We start from the raw sequence: 19,904 nt of genomic DNA on the forward strand, positions 1-19,904 counted from the left end.
GCTCTAACTGGTAGATGAAGAACAACTCCAAACAGCAGATGACAGTCTCCATACCTCCTCCAACCTCCTCTACTGCTAAGTACCCTAAAAAGGAGAAGGTCCAGCTGGCCACTATTGTTAAAGTGTCATAAATTTATACCTGCAGAGGCTTTTCTCAGTAGCTGAGCAGGCCTAGGCCCAGATCTGAGTCAGACCTTTCTGAAGGCAATAAAAACTGGTTCGTGTCATTTTATAACTTGGCATTGAGGTTTGGCTTTTGGCTCTTAAAATGATATTCTAATTTACAGTTCTGATTATCAGACACTTTATATAGACTTGCCACTGATGATTCTATCAACAATGACTATTGCTGCACCACTTGAGAAATATATAAACCTGAACAAGCTTCCTTTTCACCCTAGGTCATTCATTTTCTGATTTTCCCATTTTTCTGTGGCATCTGTTCCCAGCTGATGGCAGAATGCTGCGTCTTTAATCTTTCCTGCAGCATTTCTGACCAGTGAATGGTCCCAGCAGAGGTAACTAAGGAAGGACTGATTCTCTATAAATACTGGCAGCAGTTCCTGATTTCCACTCTAAGTGCTTTGGGATGGGACCATCTTCCCCACAACCACTTCCTGTGGACTTTCTGCTGAACTCTGCTCCAGTAAAAGACTGCTCCACATCACTCTTTATGCAAGAAGCACTTTGGTGCCCTGCACAGAGGTGTGCAGCCAGGCACAAAGAGCATCCTTTTCTCTCTCATGAATTATTTATGCTAACCCCTTGGGTGTCTGCTAAAATGTGTGATATACAACTCACACAAGCACGTCAGTGTAGTTCTACCAATGCATCATCTCCTTCTCATCTTGCCTCTTCTAAGGGCAGAGTACAGGAGAGCTTAAAATAGATTTTACTGGTTCAACCATACACTGAAAATGTAGTTTTCAGAATGCAATTTTGTTATTGCTTGTTTACAATGAACATAGGCAGTGAGTAATCAGAATGTCCCCACTTTTACATGATAAATAAGTTGTGCAACTGAAATGCAATTCTCTGACTGCTGCAGGATGCTAAGGGTGGCAATATAAATTGATAATATGTTCTTACAGCTTCTTTGCCCCTCCCTCAGAGGAAAAAAACAGTCTTCTGCCCTTCATAGCCTAGATCTTAAAAACTACCCCTTTTCTTACTTGTTTTTCTGAGGTGAACTAAAGGAAATGAAAGTTCAGGCTGGGCTTCTCAACAAGTGTTTCGTCTTAATGAAAATGCCTTGCAAAAAATAAGTTTGCAATTCAGATTTCCTAAGAATGAAACATGTAGTGTATATGTGTACATATATTTATCCACTTAGCTTACCTAACAAAACAAAACAAAAAACACCCAAAACAACAGAAAAAAAATTATGCCACCAAAACTTATCCAAGTGTTGAGGTTTATTTATGTCTATGATATAAAGAACTTCAGAGGAGTTAATAACAGAATTCTTCCTAATATCCTTGATATTATTTCCATTCATTGCATTTCTATATGAGTTTATGTTACTGTAACTTTTTCAAAATTTCCGATTTTCTTTCTAAGCTGTTCTACGTTGCAGAAGTATCTCAGAAACAACTCATGATGGAAAACATCAGCTCAAGTGGAAAAGCTTGTTTACAAAGAGGGATGCTATGACCTCAGAGAAGTAAATTAAACATGAAATGATAATAGATAGACATGCATAGGTAATTGTTTAAATCTTAGGTGACGCTGATGGAAGACTCACCAGGTAAGATTATTACTGAATACCTCTGGGATTCTTTGTGAGCCCTGTATGGCAAAGAATATCTTCTCAGAAGTAACAACTGGAGAGCAATTAGAGCCAATAAAAGAACAGATAAAGGGAGCAGGGGAAGTTATTCAGCACACCATACCTCAAAAGGAGAAGTACTGAAAAACCTAGAAAAATTTGATTATTAAATAAATAATCTCCTGAACCTCAGGAAATTGCAGATCAGCCTGTAGGACAAAGCAAGCAGTGCTTCTGTTTAGAAAGAGACCATGACTGATGAACACACACTCTTACACAAACTTTATATAATCTATATGTATTTTGTATACACTTTGATTTCAGATCACTAATTATAAATGAGAACAACTCCTCACTGGCTTAGCTGTGACATCCCCCTGAGAAGCTGATAACAGGCAGTGGCCTGGGGACCACAGAGCTTCAACCCTGCACAGCCACACAAGGGCTGAGGGGCCTCTAGCCCAAGGAGGCTAAAGCAGGATTTGAGACAGACATCAAACCCTGGCAGCAACTGCAGACAAGAACAGCAGCCAGCTCCCTTTGCAGCCTTTTTAACAGAGCAAATATCTTGTCTTTGTACATCAAGGAGCAGAGATTTAATTTATGCTTCTGTCTCTTCTTTCCCTCTGTTCTGCCAAAATAATGCCATTTGAATATGCCAGTTTGTTGACTTGACATTTTCCAAGTGGGGACTGCCTGCCTGCCATGCCTCTCCCTGCCCTCTGGCCTGAAGACTCAGCTTTAGACTGGACCTGAGCAAGCTGAGCCTCTTCATTCCTGCTGCTGCCAAGGACTTGACAGGAAGGCTGAGCAGTGGGTACAAGACTTAAGGAAAGATGCTGGAACAAAAAGCTATCAACAGCCAATTAGCATGAAGTTTTAAATTATGTTTTATTTCTTTCTCTGACTAAAAATTGAAATTGAGATTAATTAGCTATTGCTTGCTGTGAAAATAGAAGCATTTATCAAGTGGGAACACACAGGGTCTGTCCTGTGCCCAAAACTATTCCCTAACACGATGACATACCATGAGTGTGTTAGGAGTGGAGTTAGCACGTTGGAGAACAGGACTGGAGCTCAAAAATATCTCACCAACTATTATAACCAAACTAAAATAAGGGAATTCAACATGTATGAAATCCTGCACTCAGATGGGAATCACCATCTCCCAGAGCTCAGGGAACATGTGGTTACAGGGCAAAAAGGAGTCAGAGAACTAGGAGGAATCACTAGCTGAACAAGGTCAAAAACGCATGATAATTTTCTGCAAGAAAGGCTAATTCAGCCTAGAATGCATAAAGAGAAAGAGATTTCATGGAACATATTAAGTAAACCCTTACATCTTCAGAGGATATCTAATGGGAACCCATTTTTGGGTGCTGCATTCCAGAAAAGAGATGAAAATTCAATGGGTGAACAATAGCAAAGACAGTATATCTAGAAAATTGCTTGTATGAATTAAAAAAGTAGAAAATTGTTGGTCTGAGAAAAGATATATCAGTCTTGATTCAGTGAAAAGGCTGCTGAAAAAAAGCAGGACATTTGTCTTCAATATCCACATAATGGGCTTGAAATGCAGCAAGGGAGATCAAGATTAGACATGAGGAAAATATGCGTGTAATAAACACCAGGAAAAAAATCATCTAGGGAGGCTGTGAAGCAGACACTTTGGAGGTTTGTCTGACTTACTCCTAGAAACATCTGTCAGGAAGTAGACTGCAGATATGGATGACCTTGCCTTGTGACATAAGAATAGATTAAATGAATTTTTTAAATGTATTTCAGCCTTATTTCTGCGATTATTTATACAAAAAGCTACAATGTAACAGTTCTTCACTGCTTTTATGTTTTTCCAGTAAGAAAAGCAAGCTTTTTGTATTAGTATTTATTACTCTGAGAATGCAGGTGGTATTGGCTGGACAGCTAAAATGATGCAGATAATATGGTTTGGGAGTCCAAGAGTTTATCAGTGTACAGAGAATGAGGACTATAGCTAAAGACATGTAGGAAATTATTTTAACAATTAAATTACCCATGTCCAAAATGAAATTGTTCTGTACCAAACAAAATCAACACCAAACCACAGCCAGAAATCTAGCTAACATTATTCAAAGTGACTTACTATTATGTGATTACAGTAATGTGATTACTATTATGTGATACATGCTGTTCTACAAACAAGATTAATCCTCAGTGTCCTTTTCTTAAATTTACTGAAGTTACTTATGCAGGAATTTTGCTGACTGCATTTTAAATTTGGCTCTGTCAGTGGCTGTACGTGAACTTGGGTTTTGCACTGCTGTACAATATTTCACTTGCACAGCAGCTGTACTGCCTGTTCATGTTCACAGAGTATCAAACCCTGATTGCTTTTTTTGCTGTGTTAGGAAATACTGCACACAGCTCTTCTCTCATAACTTTAGCCCTTTGAATTGTAGTGGTAATAAATAGCTGTTATTTATAATGTTATTGTTATTTATAAGCTACTCTCATATCTATTAATGGTAATGAGGAAATGCAAAACATCATTTTTCATTTCAAAATTGATTACACAGCTCCATAATATGGTTGCTTTTTTCTTTTAATATGGCCTACAGTAGGCACTGCTTTCCAAAAAAACTGCAGAAAATAGCACCTAGTTCAGAATGACTTGATAGAAAATTAGGAGGATTCAGAGATTAAATTTTAAAAGCACTGCACAGCACTTGATGACATGGCTGTCTTGAACAGGAGAACTGGAACAAGCAGGTGTGAGAAATTTTAATTGAATTAATTTGTGTGTCTTAAAACATATAATTAAAACAAAAAGTGGCTTTTGACTTCATACATATGATTCCTGCCAAGACAAAGGGAGGAAAACATCATCATTTACTGGAAGAAGAGCACAGTTCATCTGATCATACCACTTCAACTCTAATTGGAAATAGGTTTTAGTCAACTTAGTTAAATAACAAACAAAACCAAAAACCAACCAACCAAAACAAACAAACAAAACAACCAAACTTTTTTTTTGTCTTTAAACTTCTGATTCTGTGATAGAATGTGATAGGAATTAAGCAGGTTTCCTCTTCCACTTTCCTCTCTGGTGAACAGGTCCTAATACCCTTCTGGGCAGAACAGCAGTAAAGGATTATTCTTTCATTGAACCTGATGCTGCTTACTCAGAAGCTGTAAAGAGGAAGGCAAGCAGATGTCACTTACATAAGTGGCAAGAAACTCTGTGATCCTCGAGCCTGCTGGTATGTATTTAATTTATGCTTTTACATCCATTTAGAGAACTTCATTTTTTTAGCCTGAATTAACACCTGAAATTAGATCACAAGTTTCTCTGTGTTGTGTTAATAAAGCAGAAATACCCAATAATGGAATAGAGAAAGTATATTTCTGTGATTCAGAATTAGAAACATGTCCTCTGGTGAAACTGCAGTTTCGAAGGATGTGTGTGTCTTGATTTAAAGATCACACCCTTGTGTGGGTGCACTGACTTGAGCAGAAGAGAAACTGGGTACACAGTGAAGAGCAGCAATGAAGGACCTGAGAGTAACTCAAAAAACAAAAAGGCTTGGCAGGTCTTGAACTCCCTGAAATCCCTTTCAAAATCTCTGGAAAAGAATCAAGAGCACAGTGTTCTCTGAGGTTAAGCCCTGCAGTCAGAGGAAACTTTCTACAGCAGATTCCTAAGCTCGGGAGAGGAGCAGGTCTGGGGGAAGGCTCCTGACCCTTCCCTGGGCACAGGAGCCTCCGGTCAGGCAATCTCCTTCCTGCTGCCCACCACCAGGCTGGGCAGAGGCTGCCACACAAACAGAGCAACTCCTACAAGCACTAGCCATGAAACTCAAATTCCTGCAGCTGTGAAAGCACACAGCATATTCTTGGAATTTCCACAGATGAATAGAGGCTTTTGACTTGCCTTGTAATGCCAGAATGGCTGATCTGAGCTGGGTACCCTGAGGTCCCTGGTCTGTCTCCGATTTAAATGTCCAACTGCATGCTCCTCTTCCTTCACAAGAGCTCTCCCTGACATATGGAAGGAGCAGTAGATTCTTGTTTATGATTCTTTAGATAATGTGTAGCCTCCAAGAAAATGCTCAGTCTTGATATTAACTTGGTCTCTGCTTGTAACTTGGAAAGTATTTACAGCTTCAAGAATATAATTATTAGAAAAGGAAAACTGCCATCCTAACAGAAAGCAGTGTGCTCAGTTCTTTAAGCTGCTCTGTTTCCAAAGCCATAGTTCAAATTGCACCCAGAAAGTGTTTTAGGGGTGTTTTTACCTGTCTCATACACAGCTTCAGTTACAGAAGTAAAGTGGTCTTCTACTGTGTACTGTGCCAGCTGGAGTGTGTCCAAACCTCGAACTGAATCATTTCCTCTGGTCCAGTAAAACATGACATCATTGATGTTATAACCCCCTGTAGTGAGACACAAGCCAACAATTGTGTTTATTTTGCACAATAATTAATTTGTGTTGAGCACACTTATGGTTCAGCTGTTTCTTATTTCTGGAAGTGCAATTAGACATAAACAATGATGTGTTTTGGCAGATTGTAATGCCTGTTCGTGACAAAATTTCCAATACCATGCAAAGTCGTGCAAGTTAAAAGTTGCCGTTTTTGGAGGTGGTCTTTTTATATTGTCTATTTCAGTATAAATGACAAACTAATAAAATAGATTAGTACCACCTGGTATTCTAAAGGCAGAAGCTATTAGGCTCTAAGAAAATAGAGCTTTTATGAATTACCGCACTTGCCAGCATTTTGACTGGACATGAAATGTGCCATGTGTTGCATCCCAAGATGCTGTTTCTCAGTGCAGTGCATTGGTCCTCATTCCCATAGAGATGAAGGGATGGGGAGAGCAGCACAGCTGCTGCTCACTGGTGCTGTGCTCCAACCTGAGCTTGAATCATCACCTGGGACAAGGTTTTGGCTGAGGAGCTCGGATGCTTGCCAAGGATACCAGCTTAGAGCTGATGTTTCTGCAGGCTCAACAGCATGGCACGCTTCAGGGGCCCCAGGAGGTTCCCTCTTAACCTTCAAGCAGTAATTAGGAGCTGGATGAATCATCTATCAGAAGGCAACTGTGTTTTGCACACACTTGTCAATGTGCAGCACAATCATAGCTAAAATACCTCTGTAGCTTTTCCCCCTTATATAAAAGGCAGCCTCTTTACAGACTAGTGTATTTGATTAATTCAAGATTATGTTAATGTAATTTACATGTTAACAGGGAGCATTTGAACATCTTTTTTCTTTAGCTTACTTAGATCAATCATTCTTGTATTTGACAGATTTATATTGTGCAAGTTAATAGCTCAGCTTAGGGAACAGGAACATGAGCTGATTATTTTTAGACTTTAGTCAACTGTAAGTAAATTACAGTGAGACAATAATGCAATACATTGCACAAGGGTATATGCTGCAAAAAGAACAAAGCTCCAGAATCACAGAAAAAAGAGATGTATTAAAACAAAAACAAAAGCATCTTTTAATATTTTTAAGTTATTGGGTTTTTTTCTTGCAATGACAAAACAGAACTGATTTATCCAGCCATCTCATGCAGGAAAAAAAAGGAGTTAATAAATTTTATTGTAAGGAAACACTGGGCTGATTATCTATTAACTGAAAATTTCACCTGAAAATTTTCTCTGCTCATTCTTTAAATGTACATTTTGTTTTCACTATCACTGGCAGTTATATGAAAAGGTATCATGGCCTGGAATCTCTGCTCACATTATCACATTTATAGCAATTAAAGCCAAAACAATTTTGTGTCAAAAGGCTAAGCCAAAAGCATATGCATCCAAGCTAAGTTTCCAATTCCCTAAAACCACATTCTGGGAAATTTCCCAGATTTTTGAGATGTAAAATAGAAGTAACATTTTCTATAAACAAATGATTGCATTGTCCTTAGTCAAAACAAGGAGGCTCATATAACCAGGTTTTATGCATGATTCCGGCCATGGATTCATTTTACTTCCTTTCAGTATAAATGAACTGCAGACATTTAAATAAAGTCCAAAGAACTAGAGAGTACCACAGTAAATTCCTTTTTGTTTTTATAAGATATTCAGCCTTCCAAGTTGTGTGAGACAGGAGAAGTTCTTGGTGCCCACATGAATGATAATGAGCATATTTTGAAACAGAGGTTATTTTGCCTTTGTTCCAAAATATTCCCATTAGTGGAACAATTAGTAGGTTTGGGTGAACCTTCCTATGAAAATTCTTTGAGTATAATAATTCCAAAACTCTTAAGAAGAATTTTTACTGAGAGAGCCTTCCCAACAGTCAGTAAAGTTAAACAGTACAGTGCTCCCTCTGTGCAAAGTTGTTCTTTATTCAAGGGATTAACATTTTACTATGTTAATTTCAAAAGTTTATAGAGACAAAATCCTTAAGCCCATGTTATTTGGCTTTTACAAGTAATCTCTATTCTCTTTATGTGACACTGAGTTTTTATCCTAGCTAACTCCTCAAGCCCAGAATGTCTCATTCCTGTACATTGTTGATAGAGTATGAGCTGCTAATGTCAATAGGGTTAACTACAGGAATAGTAAATTTGGGATTAAACATTCATAATGCCTAATACAAATTCGTTTCTTTACCTTTCTGTTGCTAATTTTAATTTTCACTGATTATCAAGCACAAGTTAAGTGCCTTCACATGGCTCTTCACTGAATGAATCGTAAAGGACAAGTTCAAAAATAAATAAAATTTCGGAGATGGGCCCAAGACATGAATATGTATTTGGACTGGGGGTGTGTGTGAGGGAAATGTGAGGACAAACCCTTCAGCCCAGCAAGGATGAAGGGTGGTGTTCCCTGCCACAGGGCAGAGAGCAGGAACCCCCCCCTTGGCAGCGCCAACCAAGGCAGGATCCCTCCACTCTCCCAAATGTCACAGCACTCATATCAAGAGACTCACAGTGCCAAGTCTCTGTTTCCTAACAAATGCCAGCATTATCTTCTTAAGGGGAGAAAAATACAATAACATGTTGGCCAAAATGTGTTTTGCTATGTAGAAAGTACAAGTCAATTAAAGTTACTAACTAGCAATAGCAGAAAAGAATGTTGGAAAGGTCACTGGGGATGCCTTATGGTGTAAAAAGCCATTAGTCCATAATATCATTACATATTTGTCCTTATATTAATAATCTATTAATAAAAGCCTAACTCTTTGTTTCAGTTCAAATATTTGCTCTAGATTTTACATTTTATTTACAAGCATCAATATTTGTTCAGCTGTGTGTGCATGTCTGCATGCACAATTCTTAAACCCAGGTAATGGTCTTGGCAAGCAGTATGCCAGGAGGATGAGACATTATTCATCTATAAATTAACATAGCTTATCACATAGGAAACAAACCCGGTTTCCAGACTACCCAAAAGAAAGGACTGCAGTGTACTAGTGAGAAAAGCCCAAGGCACACTCTTTCCTTTTTGTATTTGTTGCTGTTTTCCTCAAAACTAAACAGCAATGTCATGGGAGCATTTGTTGTGGCACTGGGTTTTCCCCTTGGACAGGAGACACTTGTGTGCTTTTAAAAAAGCAGATGGAATCAATCTGAAAAAAGCTTGGTTTTAATTACATGGGGAATTCTCCTTTTTATTTTTTTTAATCCTGTCAAATAAATTGTAAATTCCTGTGGGACATGTATTTCATTCTGGAACTAGAGAAAATACTAAATAACTCATTAGGCAGTGCTGTTGATTTAAATCTATATACATTGATTTACCAATATGCTCTTCCAAAGGAAAATTAAGACAAATCCCAATTACAAATCAAACCACTGTTTGTTAAACAGATCTCATAAAACTGCTTGTTCTAGAGGGATGCCTGTGTGAAGAAGGTTTCGGGTTCATTTCCTTTGTGTCTCTGTCTAAAACAAAACTTTGTGGCAATCTGATTGGTCATTAACAACATGAGATGAACAACACACACTTCTGAAAAGACACAGAATAAAACTTGGCAAGTACTGAAAAGCCTTCCAAAAGATTTTGAGCATGTATTGACACATATTTTAATATATATTTTCATCTTACAGAACTGGTTATTCTTCTATGTTATCCCCGGCAAAAATTCTTTTGTAGAGTCTTGTCATAAGAATAATAACAAACATTTAACTAAAAAAGTACATGTTTATGTGTTTGCAAAGTAACCGTGCCAACAAAGTATTAGAGAACCTATTTCAAGGAAAATATGAGGATATTGATTGATAAAATGAAAAAAATATAGTTACTCTTGTCCATCAATTGATCACATTTTTACCAGGGCACTGACACAGAGACAATGAAATAAGTCAGAGCAAGATCTGAAAATGGCAAATTATTAAATATGAACTACATGCCTTACAATAAGCCTTATTCTGATTTCTTTCTTTCCTAAAGGAATTTTATCTCAGGGAGAAAAAATTACATACTCTCTGAAAGGGAAAAAAAAAACCTATCTCGTCTGTGCTAGAAAATGCCTGCTCACAGAACTCCCTCTGAAGACCAAGACAGTAACTGCAGGATGCACTGCAAACCAAGCCTGTGAGAATCTCCCAGGACTTTGCTCACTCATTAATTAGCACTGCAGCAGTTCAGTACTGCCATGCTATTTTCAGTAATGTCATGTGCACATATGTGCACACATCTTTGCACACAGATACCACTGTAATTCAGCAGGGACTGGCCACATAATGTCCCTTGCCTTTTAGGAAAATTCCAGCCACTCTGGTAATATCTAGCAGAAATACATCACAGATATTTTTCTAATTGTATAAAACAACAAGGATTAAATGTCTTACAGCTCTCCAGTTGCAAAGTACACGTCTGCTTATCCATTGGATATTTAGTCAGATCCATGCTGCATGAAACAGTTGTGGTGATCCTTGGGGAAAAAAAAAATTCTAAGTATTAATGGGAGAAAAATGTTAACCAGTAAAAACAAAAAATGCCATGTATCCTTGTTGAAATAATATTTTCAGCCTAATATCTATTGTGAGAAAAAAAAAAATCTATTATTTACTGGTATCTAATGTACAAGAGTAAAACAATCCCAAAAAGAAACCATAGCAGAACAGCTGAGTTCAGTGACAGTCTAAAAAGGCCACCTTTTGCTCCCTTCTCACTTAGAGTGCACATTTTCCTTTATTATTTGCAATATATTTTAAGATTTTGTTATATTTATCAAAACCTTTTACAAAGGGTAATTCACAATAAATCATGCAAGTCCATCATCACAGCTTGTTTTCCCCTGTGATGGCTTCACTGCAAACTGGAATGGCAACATGCAATTCCTGTGTTCAGCCTGCATGAAAGCAAAAGGGTCTATTTAGGGAAGATAAATTTAAGAATTTATTCATATTGATCAAGAATATTACGTATTCTTAAAACTACAAGACCCTACTTTTACAGACAGACCCATTTTCTTGAGCAGAACCTGGGAAGTTTAAAACATAAGTAGACACAATCATAAAGGCTGATGGGTGGTATTTACATACCTTATGGCATACAAGACTGTTCCATTAGGGTATATCCTTATCAGACGATTCTCAACAGTGACATCATGAAGAAAAGACTTTTTTGAATCAACTATAAAGGTATCTGGTACCCAAAGCATTTCCACAAGTCGACCATCTAAGCTCAAGCTCTTATTACCATCGAAACAAAGCCTCTCATCAGTCCATCTCTGCCTGAGGAATATGGTGGCTGTGTAGTCCTGAAAGAGAAAATCAAAATTATCACACAAAGGGAGCCTGTGTTGTATTCACTTTTACAGAAGTATATGGAAACAGCTGCTGGGCACAAACTGATTCTCCATGTCCCTGGCACTCCAAGAGCAGCTGTACTGAATTCTGCCAAATTTTCGAGCTCCATGTGAGGTTGGTAGATTTTGTTCTAATGGTCATTTACAGAAAAAGCTGCTGGCCTTAGTCTGGGGCTATGAATCAGCCGAAGTCATCAGAGCTTTGTAAGCAGATAATCTGGCTCTGTAAACCTCGAAGTTTTAGAATTATTTATGTAAGTGTTTCCAAATCTCATTTTGTTCACATAAGTTAATAAATAAAGAATTTTTTAAGAGCACATGGCAAAAAGTTGAATAAATTCATATAGACAAAAGAAGTTAGTGAAACAGGAAAGGAATCTTTTAGCACAATTTCTCCTTCTAGCATCACAAAGGAAACAGTGGTACCAAATTTATCAAGACCTTGAACACAGCACTCAGTCCAATTCCCCTTCAATTTAGATATGCCTTGCAGTCCTACATTAAACTCACATTATTTCTTAACACTTTTAAAACAACTTTTGATTTTATAGATTGTTTTATCAATATTATAAATTCATCTCAAGTTCTGACCTTATTTCCCCTTTCTAAATAGCAACTAACAATTACTAATACACTCATATTTAATATCTGATTAATTATTTTTTCTTTTTATTTCTGCATACCAATGGAGGATCTTTAAGTAGAAAAGTACATTCCATTTCATAGTTTGTTCGAGAACAAATGATACAAATTAAATGAAACACAGCTGGAATAAATTAATGTGTGACAGCAACAATAGAAGAGAAAAACAGCCTGAGTTCAGCTGTATCTAATCATAGGGAGAGCGGCTTCAAAGGCACATGAATACATCTTCATTTTTATGAAATGCATAACGATTTAGACATTTCAGCTGGAAAATAAGAACTGATCCACATGCTTCTCATTAAGATTAATACTCAGTAGCAGCTTTCTGTTTGTATCTGTGAGAGGTGGGATTCACAGCTGCATTTCTATGCTTATTATAGTGTTATAAACACTATGTGTCATGAAAAAGAGAATTCCACCTCCTAACCCATACTGTCTTCACAAGGAGACAAGCCCAAAATTGTATTGCCAGCAGCTGTAAGCATATCAGCTTATCAACAAGTAAAAAAAAAGACTGCAAAAACTACTTTACCATATTTATTTCTGATATTGTATCAATGCTTGCAATATCCATACTCATTCCCACTGACACAGGACCATCTGCAAAAACCAAAAAAAAGAGGAAGTCAGAATGTAGCTCATAATTCTTTAATATTCAGAGTTCATGAGAACTGGCTACAAAATATTTCCATTTTTTTTCCTAAATGCTTAGAAGCTATCTTAAATATTCCTCAAACACAGATTATGCAAGAATTTTCACATTCTTAACCAAAATGTCATACTTCTCAGCTAAAACTATTTTCAGAAACAGGCTTTATTTCTTAAATACTTTCTGGTTTATATGATTTTTTCCCCCCAGAAAAAAAGTGCCGGGGAAAATGTTACACAATAAGGTGTGGAAGGCACAATCGCCATGGTACATCACACTCTCTGAGGTGCAGAGCAGTAGAAAGAATTCTTCCAGTGCAAGAATTCTTCTTGCAACATCTGGTCCATCAGATGTGGGGGAAGTAAGAAGTTTCACCTGGCAATGTCACATGGTCAATATCCAGATGGCACAGCTGAGTGACTTCCATTTAAGAATGTATGGTATATATTGTATCATTGCAATTTAATATCTTGCCTTTGACTACTAGCAGGACACTTGTGATTTAAATACTTGCATTTATAAAGGAAAACTTGTCCTAAGCTGAAGGCTCATTCAGTGTACACCTTACCTAAGTAGTTGTTATTGTAATGTCAGTATGCTCTGATTCCCATTTCCTCTTGAATGTGCATTTCACACTGTTGGAAGGAAGATCACCAGCTGTGCATTTTAAAATGCAGAATTTTTGCAGAGCTTTGATGAAAACAGGACATTATTCCTGGTTGAATACGTGCGGAATAATTAACAGAGTGCTTGTACAAAGAAATTAGTATTAAATCAGTGCATCTTTCCAAGCAATTGAGAAGAAGAGAACACAGCACTGAGAAATACAGAAATACTTTTGGTAAGCTCTCTGCAGCTGGTAGTGCCCCTATCTCACAAATCACTGAAAGCCCTTCTTGGCTCCTTGCAATACATTTTGTAGAAATCTCCTTCCTATATGGCCCCAAATGGCATCCAGAGGAACATGGAGTCCAACTCCATCCTCCTGAATAACACTAAAGAAAAAAATGTGTCGTTCTAAGACATGTCAGTTTATTAGTATTTTTATTTTTTCCAAAATATTTTCTGTTTTTAATGCATGTGTTAAAATCATTACATATCTGTCACTCCTGAAAAAAAAAATCTGTAAGTCCTTTGTTCTGGACTTGGTTGAAAGTTTAAATATAAAGCTCCTGCTTAAAACAGGACTGCTGGTTTGCAGGATGCCCTGCTGCTAATATGCATGTTTGTATATACTATTAAATTACACATTGGGTTTAGAAACTATTGTTTATATATTGAAAAAAGACTTTGGAGGTTAACTTTGAAACAAAATTGACTGAAAATCTCACAGATCACTGACAGCTTGTTCTTCTGTTTCTTCTTACTCTTTTCATGTTTTGATACTCCATGAATAATTTTTTTTTCCTCCCTCCAGGATTAAACGATCAACCCCTAAGAAATTCATCCCAGCTACCTGGGGTACAACAATTAATACTTATACTTGCTATTGTACTATATCATAATTGCAGGTACAATATTGCCAGCCTCAAAAGATATGTCAGACCCTCAAAAACCACAGAATTTTAAAATAATGTGATTTATAATCCATATTCTGGGTTTTTTTATTTCTTCCTAGAGATTCCCATGTATGACTGTAGCAGAGCATATTATTGCCAACTATCACATGATCATTTGGGGAGAACCCCATCCAGCAAGGCACAGGTTTAAGGATGGACCATCCCAAGGAGAGGACAATGCAGGAATCATGACTGGGAGTAATCAAACTCTTCCTATTATATAATGATTTATTATCACCTGATCCTCGCCCAGTTAGGTGATTCAGATTAGGGAAAACGTCCATTAGCAGCACTTCAGTATCATCAGTGCTAGGTTCTTACACATATGAGGGGAAAAGCTGCCCTTCCAAAAAGATTACTGAAATTAAGCAGGGGGTAATTTCTCAGGAATCAGACAAAAAGGACTTTTTAGATTTTTTTCTTTCCTGCTGAAGCATTTTTCAAAATATTACTGAGCAACACAGCAGCACTGCAGTGCTGGGTGACTCCCAAGCACCACAAGACATCTAGCTCAGGCTGAGACGTACCCCAAGCTCAAACTGGCTGAACACAGACCTGCCTTGGAGCTCACGTGCCAAGGAGTGGCAGCACAGTCAGGACAAAACCATCCTGCTCCACTCACCCCAGCCAACAGCTCTCATGCCCAGGTGCACCCAGCCTGCCCAGCCCAGCACCCACAAAAACTCAGCAGAAAATTACAGCACCCCCGATACGGCACAGTGCTGTCTGGGAGGAGCTGGAAAACAAATTATGGAAAGGATCTTTAGTAACACAATACAAGATGCTGAGAAGAGCTTTCCTCCAGCAGTTAATTAAATCAGAACAACATTAATAGTTAAATGCTGATGTCTTTTTTGCATGTGAGGATAAATGTTTGTTTAGTAAGGCACCATAAATTGTAAAGTACTAATAACAGAATGAGTCTGCTCATAGTTATTCACCAGGGCTTCCTCTGAACTTCCTCTGAAAGGTCTCCTGTTGACAGTGTCAAAAACTGGGCAGCAAACCAGATGAGGCAGTCAGTTCCTACATTTCCATATGTTTGGCAGAAGTTCTATGTATAATGACAACATCAGAAGAAATCTCCCGATCTTCAGAAGAAAACTGAAGTCATTCTGTCCTGCATTATTGAAGGGAATCTTCAAAGCATGGCAGAGCATGGCCAAAGGGAGTGCCTTGTTACAGCACTGGCTGTGCAGCCCAACCAACACATGTTTCCATTTTACTGCAATTTATGTAAACTGTTCCTCTGTGCCCTCTATAGATATTCATAGTGATCCCAAATGGGAAAGCAGCCAGAAGAGTGGCAGACAGCATACCTAAAAATTAAGTTTGGATCACAGCAATGATCCTGGTCTGTAGCAGCAAAATAAACCAGCACTGCGTCACGTGTGTACCTACTACTGCAATGGATCAGCACTATCAAAAACTTCCAGTGCTGAGCCGTTAGCATGAGCCCTTTTTCATTTAGTTTCAGAAAAGTCAAGACAATTCTGACATTCAGAAAGGCCTCAAAAGGCTTTTTGGAAGAATGTCTCTTCTTTGCAGAAATACTGGGTAAAATACTGCAAGTAAAGCGAAAATTAGAAAGAAAATTATCACTAGAATAATTCATAATAGCTTCCAAACTCATTTTGTCCCTCTGATTGCCAGCTTTGCTTTGGAGTATAACAGAATTCTTATATAATGCTTAGATTTTTTTTCAGTGCATTTAACTTCCAGCCACAAGACATTTTTCTTGACAAATAGTTACATGAAGAAAGTGGACAGACCTTCTGACAGATCTCAACTGTAATTCTTGATTTGAAGGCATGAGAAGACAGACCCACTTCCAGCACAAATCAATTTCAATCCTATTTGTTTACATCCATAACTTTTAGACGTTGATGTTGCTTTGCTGGTACAGTTTGTGGACAAGACAAAAATTGGTGGGGACCATGTTAACAACAGCTTGTTAAATCATTTGTCAAAACCTCCATGTTTCCATACAGCCAAATGCAAGCAATTAATGCGGGGACAAATAAAACAGGCAGCACACACAGGATAGGAAACCATCTTGGCAAGCAGTGCCTTTGAGAAGGATTTAGAGGCTGTCACAGATAATCATTTTAACATGCTCTTTCCATCTTATGCTTTGGCAGCAGCATTATTACAATGGGGAGTAATGCACAGAATTAAGTTATCTTGCAATCTATTCTGTATTGGCAAGACTGTTATGACTGTGACAAGATTCATTTTCCACATTTGAATAAAATGCACAAACAGCAGACACAGTTTGGTTGAGAGAAAGAGAAATATCCCAAAAGACAAAAAAATCTGGAAGTTTAATATCAAGTCTTGTAACATAAAAATCAAGGAGCATTGTTTACTCAGCTCCTCAAAGAGAAGTCAGAAAGGTGACTTGTCCAATGTCACAAAATGCATGCAGTAGTTAGTTGTGCATGTTGTTTGGCAAAGCAAAGTAAGATCCCAGTTTATGGAAGCTGGAGACAACAGGAAACTTCAAAAAAAATTTGATCTTTTCACTATCTGAACATAAGCACCGGTTATAATTTAGAGTCTCTGGAGCTAAGCCTTTGGAGGGTTGGAGAGGCACGGGAGAGCCCTGCCAAAAACCAAAACCCAAACTGTCCTGCATGCAGGAACCTGGGTTTGGTGGCAATCAGATGCTCTTAGTGTATCTTCTGGGAAAAGAAGGAACACCTCCATTGCCCTGTGTATGCTGAAGTTTACATATTCTGGGCTTTTTGCTTTTCTCTAAAGGATAAGATACTGCGTAGCTGATACTTAAAATTAGTCTTTAGATTATATTTATTTGGTATTTCTTTCTCATGTACTCTGAGCGTTTGCCTCACTAAACTGAAGGGTGTTAGACACAGCTAACATTCTGATGTCTCATTTGTACACTTCTGAAGACTAAAATGCCTTCATTTAATTAAACTTATAGAACTTAATATAAACAACATTTGAGGGGAAAAAAACCCCATGATGACAGGTCTTAGACAGAAGGTTGGACCCAAAAACTTTTTTTCTTTAATTTAAAACTTAAGTCTATGAAATGTATTACTCATTATGAAGTGAAGGAAAATAATCCTTTAAATGTGATTTAGAATAACTGATTTAAGCATGACACTTTTCTGTACCACTTGAAAGCAGCTTCCATATTCAAATATACTTAGCTGTGACCTTTTCCTAGTATCTCTCTTTTTAATTAGAACACTTAAATTATCACATTCAATCACAGAACAAAATCTATTTGTATAAAATTATTTACAAGATTTTATGCATCCCTTAACAACCCTATGAACCTAATCCAAGATTCACTGAAGTCTGCAGGAATTGCTCATTAATTCAGAGAGTTTGGGACAGCACATAAAGTTATAAAATTGATCTACATGGTTCCAGCAGAAAACCTGAGGTGGAAATCAACTTGTATTGCTGAGATAAAGTATCAGGGTAATGTAGCACATTTAAGGGAAATAACTGTTGATTTTTAAATCCCTTATGCCAGCTTTTCTATAGAAGTATTCTATATATATCTGTAAGGGTAGGATAGATATTATTATACTGAGGAATAATATCTACTAACATTAGTATGGGAGCATTTCATATTCCAGTCCAAAGAATGGCTAAAATCATTCCAGATCAGAGGTTTGGGTTTTTTTAATTCTTAATTGCACCTATCTGCTTAACTTATAAAGATTTGCTTGATGAACCAGCTCAAAGAGGAACATTGAAGTGCTATAGATGAGGAAAGAGAACATTCTTAACAGCAACATTCAGATGAGGGCAGAGCAAAATAACCAGTCCAGCTGAGATTCCTCTGTGCCAACAGTGTCTGAAGTACCCTCGCAATGTGGCAACTGGTACATGCCACCCACCATGGACAAACATAGAACACTCAGCCAGTTTTACCTGTCTGCAGACCTCTGACACACTAAGGCTGCCTTCAACTAATCCAACCTTGGGCACTCAATTTCAGTGCTTGGAGATGGGAAGGACAGGCTGTGTTAGACAAAAATGGCAACGTTTGTGCAGCCAGGGTCTGGAGGGGTGACTGTGCAGGAGGAGATGGCCAAAGTAAGGTGAGATAAAGCCAGAATTAAAATCTAGGAAAGCAGGAGATTCAATCCATGCAAGGAGAGGAGAAGACAGTTTTTATGTTGTTATGCAGTCATTGGACTCAAATGGAAAAGATCTTCATATTCCCCTTGTTAATGATACTACCCGAGCTGGGGTATGTGGCTGGGACATTTCCAGTCATCTGCCAGTCATGGTTCAACACTGGCACAATGCCAGTGCCCCATGAACATACACCTTCCCTGGTGTCTGCTGTGAGATGTGACCAGTGACGGGGTCTTGACCGGAAAGACCAAACACAAATTAATAAGCAAATGGTAGGGCTTATTAAACTAAAAAATGTATGAGGTGCCATAAATTTTACTTATTGAGTAAATATTTCTGGTTTTTCTGGCTTTAAGAGAAAGGAACTGTCGTTTTATGAACATTTGTTTATATCTAATGCTCTTTTCAGGACTAAAACCCCATTTTGTTAAATATTAAGGAGTTCAGTGCCACTTGAGTAAAGCCAGTTACCAAGAACAGACAAAAGGTACACCAGCCGCAGGCAAAAGACCACCATATAAACCAGGAAAATGTTACATGGAACAAAGCTAGCATAGCTGAGGTCACAGAGATAAATAAATCAATCCACAGGTTTGTTAAGCTGAGGATTAGGTGGTTTGCTAGCTCCTGGGCCTGACCCCCACGCAAAGTGTAGCCCACCCTGCCAGTAACAGAGAGGGGTCAGGACTAGGCTGGTACCATTCCCCAGCCCAAGCACACCTTCCTCTATGACAGGGAAAGTGATCCCTAGTGATCTCACAAAAAGCTACAGGTTCAAAATCAGGAGAAGCATTGCCTGAGTCATCCTAACTGAAATTATTCCTACAAAGAAAGTAATTTCTCACAAAACCATCAACCCTGCATTTAGAAGCGGCACCAATAAAATGTGGTTTTCTCAGAGTGTCATCTCATTCCTCCAGCACTGGAGCTAATAAAGATCCATCAAAGGTTTCTGAGGCAGAGCTTGCATGCCTGAGCTGCAGTGAGCATTTGCAGAGATGCTGGCACTGTCTGGAGGTGTGAGACTGGCTGTGTGTGACAGACTCAATCTGTGCCCAAGCTCCTCTGGGACTTCTAGGCACACCCAGAGAGCCCTCAGCATCCCTCTGAACAAAACACCCAGACAAAAAAATAACTATAGTCTTGCTGCAATGCAACAGCTGAGGCAAAGATGGAGAAAAGGGAGATTTGTAACTCAAATATGCATTATGGTAGGTCTTAATTGCTATTACAGGATTTTGAAATGAGACTTTGCTGTCTACCCAAGCACGCTCATCATGGCAGGGCCAACATCTCTCTAGTACTATCATGAGGTAATGAATAAAATATATTAATGGCCACTGAACACAGTTATTTTACATTATGCATCATCTCCAATGAAGAAGGGTTAGTTTATTTATTAAAGTTAC

At 38.1% G+C, this 19,904-nt stretch overlaps 1 protein-coding gene across 1 annotated transcript in view; it reads right to left on the reverse strand.

Moving 5' to 3' along the window:
- Positions 1-19,904, reverse strand: part of LOC115905083 (gamma-aminobutyric acid receptor subunit pi-like) — a 45,010-nt gene that overhangs the window by 10,404 nt on the left and 14,702 nt on the right. Inside the window, exons 4-7 of the mRNA XM_030951169.1 lie at positions 12,695-12,762; positions 11,252-11,469; positions 10,556-10,638; positions 6,043-6,180 (exon numbers count right to left, since the gene is read on the reverse strand). Coding sequence (XP_030807029.1) covers positions 6,043-6,180; positions 10,556-10,638; positions 11,252-11,469; positions 12,695-12,762 — 507 coding nt within the window. The remainder of the gene's footprint in view (positions 1-6,042; positions 6,181-10,555; positions 10,639-11,251; positions 11,470-12,694; positions 12,763-19,904) is intronic.

Source organism: Camarhynchus parvulus, chromosome 6, assembly GCF_901933205.1.
Source record: "Camarhynchus parvulus chromosome 6, STF_HiC, whole genome shotgun sequence".
Taxonomy (NCBI): Eukaryota; Metazoa; Chordata; class Aves; order Passeriformes; family Thraupidae; genus Camarhynchus; species Camarhynchus parvulus.